The sequence below is a fragment of the Rhagoletis pomonella genome, unplaced genomic scaffold, assembly GCF_013731165.1.
Source record: "Rhagoletis pomonella isolate Grant_MI unplaced genomic scaffold, Rhpom_1.0 Rhpom_scaffold_05436, whole genome shotgun sequence".
Lineage (NCBI taxonomy): Eukaryota > Metazoa > Arthropoda > Insecta > Diptera > Tephritidae > Rhagoletis > Rhagoletis pomonella.
In genome coordinates, this window is record NW_023463976.1 from 1 (window position 1) to 7,999 (window position 7,999).

General features: G+C 40.2%; 1 protein-coding gene across 1 annotated transcript; it reads right to left on the reverse strand.

Annotated features, from left to right (window-relative positions):
* Nucleotides 1-987: 987 nt before the first annotated feature.
* LOC118755134 lies at nt 988-4,026 on the reverse strand. Its single transcript, XM_036489980.1, has one exon. The coding sequence runs from the start codon at nt 4,024-4,026 to the stop codon at nt 988-990; it is 3,039 nt and encodes a 1,012-aa protein (XP_036345873.1).
* Nucleotides 4,027-7,999: the final 3,973 nt, after the last annotated feature.

The following is a 7,999-nucleotide window of genomic DNA, read 5'->3' on the forward strand; positions in this document are numbered from 1 at the left end:
CCTTCGGAACATCATCAACGTAAACGAGATCCAAGACCTTTCCAAACTTATTTGGACATATATTTATTTGCTTGAGGCAAAGTTCAGCCATTTCCTCCAGAAATACATTGTAACTATCTCTAGATGAAATTGGTACAACATCGGTGTCAATGATGTTCCATGAAATATGTGGCAGATTTAAATCGCCCAAAACAATCATAGAATCGGATGCCGTAAGCATTGCATTTACGGTCTCAAGTAAAGAAACTAGCTGCATATATACCGATACGGCAGAATTAGGAGGGATGTAGCAAAGAGCTAAATAAATATAAGTCTTTCCAGCCTGTACACGTATACATTTAAATTCGGTATATTCAATGACAGGAAGACTAACTTCCTCGGATGGTATCGATGAATGCACCGCAAAAAGAACACCACCGCCGATTCTGCCCACGCGGTCACTCCTGTATATTTGATATTCATTTGGAAGAATTTCGGAATTAAAAATATGAGGTTTGAGCCATGTTTCGGTCAAGGAAATAATATTGTTTAGGCCTTCATGCAAAACCAAATGATTTAAAGGTCGAACCACCCTAATGTAAAAGTGCATTGACTTGAGCCGACCACACAAACACACTCAGGCATATATACGGCCTACCTTTATTGCTACGCCGTTAGCAATAAATGTATTATTTCCCGTTGTAACATACTTTCGTTAAGTTTCCCCTCCGAGCAGTTGGCTGCCGGCGGGTAAACTTAACTTTGTCAAAGCGGGACCTTTTCACTTCATTCGAGCTATCAAGGAGACCGAACGACTTCAGCCATCACCCAGCGATACATATTAAAAGGTAATCACATTGTACACCCACTGATTTATTTGATAATAAAGCCACTTGAAATTCAAGCTATTATACACTAATACAATTGGTTGTGTTTTTTCCATTTTTTCTTTTTTCAATTGACATTGGTGCCACTGCGGGAGTTGCGACCCACTGGTTCACCGATCGTTCATGGTCCTTCGAGCCGGATATTCTGCATTAAAATTTTCGCAGTAATTATCACTGGTGCAAGCCATCCTAGAGGGTCGAATAATTTGGCAATAGCCGATAGTATTTGCCTTTTAGTATAGCTAACCTGTTCCTCTATTGGCTTGGCTGTAAAGTAAAAATTGTCAGAGTGGGCATTCCACCTGATACCCAAAGCTTTGACTGTGCTAGTGTCTTCAAAGTCCAAGAAGTCTTCTTTCAGTAGATGGGATTTTGGTATTCCCTTTAATATTTCATTGCAATTGGACGTCCATTTCCTCAAGGGGAACCCAGCAGACTGCAATGCACTTGTTATTTCGGTTTTTGCTTTGATAGCAGCTTCGATGGTGTGACCGCCAGCTAAAACATCGTCAACATACATGTAATTCCTTAATATGTCCGACGCCATGGGGTGTGACTGTTCTACATCGTCAGCTAATTGGAGCAGGGTTCTAATCGCGAGGTAAGGGGCGCAATTGACCCCGAAAGTCACCGTATTAAGTTCAAAAAGACTAATTGGTTCTGTTGGGCTTGTGCGGAAAACTATTCGTTGATACTTGTTATCGGTAGGATTAAGTAAAATCTGGCGATACATCTTTTCGATGTCGCTATTAAAAACATATTTATAGAATCTCCACCGAAGTATTAAGATGGTGAGGTCATTTTGCAGGACTGGACCAGGATGGAGCACATCATTGAGACTCACCCCATTAGCTGTCGGACACGACGCATTGAACACCACCCGTACTTTGGTGGTGGTGCTCTCTTCCTTCCGGACGGCATGATGAGGTAAAAAATAATTTTCACACTCATCAGCTTGAATATGGCTGGAAATTCGCGTCATATGTCCTAAAGTTTCGTACTCGGACAGTACCCTATTATACTCCGTTTGTAGGAGTGGGTCCTTTGCTAGACGCGTCTCATTGCGAAAAAATTGAGAGCAAGCACTCTTGAGAGAGGGTCCTAACCGTACGCTCCCTGGAAAATCCATTTTGAATGGCAACGATACTGTATATTTTCCATCTTTGTTCCTTTTAGTTGTGCGTTTGTACAGGTCCTCGCAGTAAACTTCCTCTCTGTTGTATGTATGGTTCTTTGGGATGTCCTCTAATTCCCAAAAAGACGCTAATTGTTTGTCTAGAGTGACTTCGTTGAAGAATGAAACGCATTTATTCGTTGGCCCTGTTGCCTCAGTTTGACCGGTTAGTATCCAGCCGAATACAGTCTCTTGCGCAAGCAGGGTACCTAAAACATTCTTCTGTATGCCACTCAATATTATTTGGGCGTAAATATCGCCGCCTAGTACAAGATCAACTTGCTCATTTATGAAGAATCTCTTGTCAGCTAATACTAAATCCCACAACGCTTGCTTTGTCATAGCATTGATCTGGCAAGTCGGCAGATTTCCTGTAAGCTGTGGTAGAACCAGGACAGTGGTATCTATTTTTATTAAAGGGTCAATCGGTGACCGCAGCTGTATTAAACACGCTTCTTTGACTTGGGCTGAAACGGTGTTGTTGATGCCTGACACCTGAGCATTCAAACTTTTGGATGGTAGGTTAATTCGGCGTTTAAGTCTTTCTGATATGAATGAACATTCCGAACCGGAGTCTATTTGTGCACGGGCTGAAAAATTAGTATTATTGAAGAAGATATTGACACGTGCCGTTCCTAATAGGACTCCCTTGTTCGTGTTGGCAAAACAGGACTTAACGTTATTAACCGGACTCCTATTTCCTTTTTCAGAGTTGCGTCTGGCCTGGGCTTGCGCAGAAGTTGACGGCGTGTCATCTGAAAAATTTGGTTGTTGCCTTTGGTTCATGGCTGCTTTTGGCTGAGCTGCTTGATTATGCAGGAGCGTGTGGTGCCTTTGGTGACAGGTGCTGCAGTTAAATGAGCACGTACACCTTGACACAGTATGTCCAAAGGATAAGTAGTTCAAGCAGCCACGATTCTCCTTAATGAAGGCTATTCTGTTTGACACCGTGAGTTCGAGAAATTTGTGGCATTTCGATAATTTGTGGTTACTGCTTTTGCAGAATACACACATGGTTTTGGCTACAGAAGCTTGAAATGCGCCAAGTCTTTTTTGCGGTGTTTCATTTGTATGCCTACTATTGTGGGGCTTTGGGGTTTTGGTATGTTTAATACCTGTTATGCCCGAGACGGTTTCAAGAGTTTGGAATCGGTTGGACAGAAATTTGTCCATATCCTCCCACTTGGATATTTCCGTCTTGTTCTCGATCGTTTGTTCCCACAATGCTAAGGTACTTTCTGGCAACTTCGTTGAGCAGAGATAAGTAAATATTGCATCCCAGTTTGATATGTCAATTTTATGGCTTTTTAATGATGAGATGCAATTATTTATATCTCGCTGTAGTTTCTTAATCGAGATTCCGCACTCGTTTTCTACCGACTTTAAATTAAAAAGAATTTGTAACTGGGAGTTTACGAGAATACGTTTATTCTCGTACCTATCAGTTAAATTTTTCCATGCAGTGGCAAATCCCTCGTTAGTAAGTGGGCATTTTTGTACGATATCTTTGGCCTCCCCCTGTGTTTTTTGGTTGAGGTGGAATAATTTCTCAACCGGGGTAAGGCGCTTATTCAGTATATATATGGCCGTAAACATGTCTCGGAATGTTGGCCAAGAGAGGTAGTCGCCTTTGAACACGTCCGTATCGCACGGGGGCAGATGTATATTGTGTTCCTGGACAGACACGCCCTCTGTATCTTTTTCGCCCTTGACTAACTTTGCCTGGAAATCTGACATGTTCGACATGCAGCGCAAATAAACAGAATAGGAGCTCTTATACCTAGGTTTAACCGTAGAGACTCCTTTAGCGTCTAACGTGTCGGAATGCACTAATTCTTCGTAAGCTGTTTTTACCTTTCTCCATATTGCCTTAAGTTCCTCTTGCTGAAGAGTGAGGGTATATTTTGTGTGGCCAATTTGGGCCGTGTCATTATAGTCGGCCTCAAATTCTGCCACAGCATCAGTTAATTTTATGAATTTATCCATTTTGTTTATCAGAACAAAAATTTTGCAAACTGACAGGTATTATTTAGCACAGAAAAAACCACTGAAGGCCAAGATTCAAGTACGACTTCACTTGAGAACAAGTGAGCAGCGCTGTCTTCGGCTATGCCGAAGGCTTCATACCTTTCATGAACATCTGCAAATTTTAGTTTGACAGATTACTGATTTTGATACATCGATGGAGGAGTTACATACTTATATAAAAAATCGCATCTAAACAATCAGAGGTATGGAAGATATACTTTATATGGCACCAATCTAAGTGATTTTCACTGCTATGTGATCGGTATGTAAACCGGTAACACAATTTATTGGGTTTAGTTTCCTACATAAAGGAGATATATCGCAAAAACTGGTATCTGAACAATCAGTGCTATAGGAGATAAAGCTTATACAGCATAGATTTTGACGATTTTCTCAGTAGACTTTGTATTATTATTTATAAAATATCTTACGAAATTTATCGGTTTTAGCTGTTCAAATAAAGGAGTTTTACAGTAAAATCCCATATCTGAACAATCAGATGTATGGAAGATATATGTTGTAGTCACCCGATCCTTGTTATTTTCACTGTAAGTATTCTGTTAATGAGTGAAAATGGTGCGAAATTTCATGTTCCTAACTGCATAAATGGAGGAGATATGATAAAAGACCTCATATCTGAACAATCAGTTGTATGGGGGCTGCAGGTTATAGTGACCCGATCTTCGTTATTTTCACTGTAAGTCTTCTGCTGATAATGAGTGAAAACAGCGCGAAATTTCATGGTCCTAGCTACATAAATGGATGAATTACAACGAAAAATCTCATATCTGAACAATCAGTTGTATGGGAGCTATAGGTTTTAGTTATCCGATCTTTTTAATTTTCACTGTAAGTTTTCTGTTGATAATTATTGAAAACTGTGCGGAATTTCCTGTTCCCAGCTATATAAATGGAAGAGATATAACGAAAAATGTTATATCTGAACAATCAGTTGTATGGGAGCTATAGGTTATAGTGACCCGATCTTTGTAATTTTCACTGTAAGAATTCTGTTGATAATGGGTGCAAGGGCTGCAAAATTTTATGTTCGTAGCTGCATAAATGGAGAAGTTATAACGAAAAATCTCATATCTGAACAATCAGTTGTATGGGAGCTATATGTTATAGTGGTCCGATTCTTCCGGTTCCGACAAATGATTAATACATTATAAAAATACACCCACCTACCAAATTTGATCCGGATATCTCGAAAACTGAGAGACTAGATTGCATACAAACAGACAGACAGACGGACAGACGGACAGACGGACAGACGGACAGACGGACATGGCTAAATCAACTCAGCTCGACGTTCTGATCATAAAAGTATACATTTTAATGGGTCTATCTCTTTTTGTTCTGGTACTTACAAACATCGGACCAAAGTTATAATACCATTTCATGCTCATGAAAGGTATAAAAATGCTTAGAGACCACCACAATCCCAGATATTAACACAAGAATTTCTAGTGTACCTTCACACGTATCAAAATATATTCTTTTATTTGTAATAATATATATATGTATGTATGTTTTAAAGGTTACGCGTATGTATGTATTTGCAAGTATATATATATATTTTACTTTTTTCTTATGATTGCAGAATCTAAAAAAACTCGCCACCCAACTCTCAATTGTAATTGAATTATTAGTCTACTTATTCCGAAGTGACTTCTTATTTGTCCAATATTGTATGCCGCACGTGAATAGTGATTTTGTGGATGAAAATTTAAAGTGAACTCAAAATTGCCAACCAAATTAATAACAAGTGAGGTTAGAATCAAACTCCGTGATGTGTTAGTGTTGATGTACATACATACATGTGTATATGTGCGTAAAGAATTGAAAATGCAACTCGAACTAAATACAATAAACGTGATGAAAGCCAAAAATCCTCGAATTGAATATGTATTTTGAAGATATTGGAAAATAATTTTGAGCCCCGAAACTTAGTGAAAAAAGTGTGTTGCAGTGTTGTTTAAGAGAATAATTACACAAACAACTCACGTGGAAAGTTTTTACTAAAATCGCTGTCGCGCGCACTGGTGTTTGTCTTGCATACCCGTATGTATGTATGTACCTATGCTCACAAGTTTGGTTTAATGATTTGACAAATTATATTAATAATTGAAATTCACTGTTCACGATTTTCCACAAAATCACTATCGGTTATTACTGGCTTTTAAGTGCGCGAATTTTTCGGTATTTATCGCGTTTTCACCAATAATACATAAAATAATGTGCTTGAAACGACAACCACGTACCTTTGTAATTAGTTTTTGAACTTTTGGTGACTTTTGCTGTTTGCTGGACAGATTTGCGCCTTTATGTGTCGCTGTGTTGGTTTCTGGTGAGCTGGTGGTAATATGAGCGCTTTTGCGTTGTTGCCGCACCGTGTATCTCGGTCCTTTGGCTCCTTATTATTTCGTATGGACAGACGTCTGCTCGATCAAGTGTATTAATCTGGGGCGTTTTTGTCTGGGGCGTGCTTCCGTGACCTTTTAATATATATAAATGATGGTTACTTTTAATTCCGGCGTAGTTGGACCATGAACGATCGGTGAACCGAATATCTGGTTGGAAGGAACAGGGTGGGACGAAATCGTGTCACCTACGACTCTAGACCGCTGGAAAAATTTTAGGGAAAGCTACGACAGTATCGAAAGAATTCGTATTCCACGTTGGGTACACTTTTCCCCTGTGGCCGAGATCGAAATTCACGGATTTTGCGACGCCTCAGGGAAGGCTTACGCAGCATCTATTTACTTGCTTGTCGAAATAAGCAGCAAAGTGTTCATCAACCTGCTACTATCGAAAACTAGGGTACAAGTTCATATAACAACAATGGATAGTAAAACTAATATTCTTGATAGGTTTTCTGAATTTCCAAGAGCTTTGAGAGTGCTATCATACGTAATGAGATTCTCCCAAAGAACCCGTCCAAATACCAAAGCTTCATTTCAAGCGAAATCTTGTTTAATTTCAGCTGATGAAATTAAAGCAACGACTCAACGCCTAGTACTAGTTTGCCAGAAGCAGCATTATGGTGAGGAATATTCAGCATTAGTATCAGGAAAATCAGTAGGTTCTAAAAGTGAAGTATTGCCCCTTACCCCATTCATCGACAAAGACGGTATAATGAGAACAGGTGGACGGCTGGGAGCATATCGTGATCTCGCCTACAACGAGCGTCACCCAACCATCCTGCCTTATAATTGCACCTTGTCCCGTCTCATAGTTCAGTTTATTCACAAAGTTTCCCTGCATGGTGAGAATCAGCTCATGCTGCGCTTGATCCGAACACAGTACTGGATACCTAGGGTCAAAAACTTGATTAGGTCCACAATTCATAACTGTAAGGCTTGCACGATTTATCGCAAACGCGCGCAAACTCAGTTAATGGGAATTCTTCCCAAGGAAAGAACGACATTTTCGCGAGCGTTTACAAATGCGGGAGTCGACTTCGCAGGGCCATTTGACATTAAAAGTTATAGCGGCCGCGGTTGTCGCATGTCAAAGGGATATGTCTGCCTATTTGTATGCTTCGCAACAAAGGCAATCCATTTGGAAGCCACTTCGGACTTGAGCACTCAGTCGTTTTTAGCAGCATTTGCCAGGTTCATCGCACGACGAGGCTGTCCAAAAAATATCTATTCCGACAATGGCACCAATTTTGTGGGAGCTTCTAGAGCTCTGGGAGCCGAAACAAAAGCCTTTTTAAAAGACGCCCGCGATAACACTTTGGCGAAATACGCTCACCAAATGCTTTCGTGGCACTTCATTCCCGCCTCAGCTCCCCACATGGGCGGACTGTGGGAAGCGGGAGTTAAAAGTTTTAAAAGCCACTTTACGAAAATTGCTTCCAACCACAAATACACGTTTGAGGAATTTACAACCCTATTATGCAGAGTTGAATCCTGTCTCAACTCTC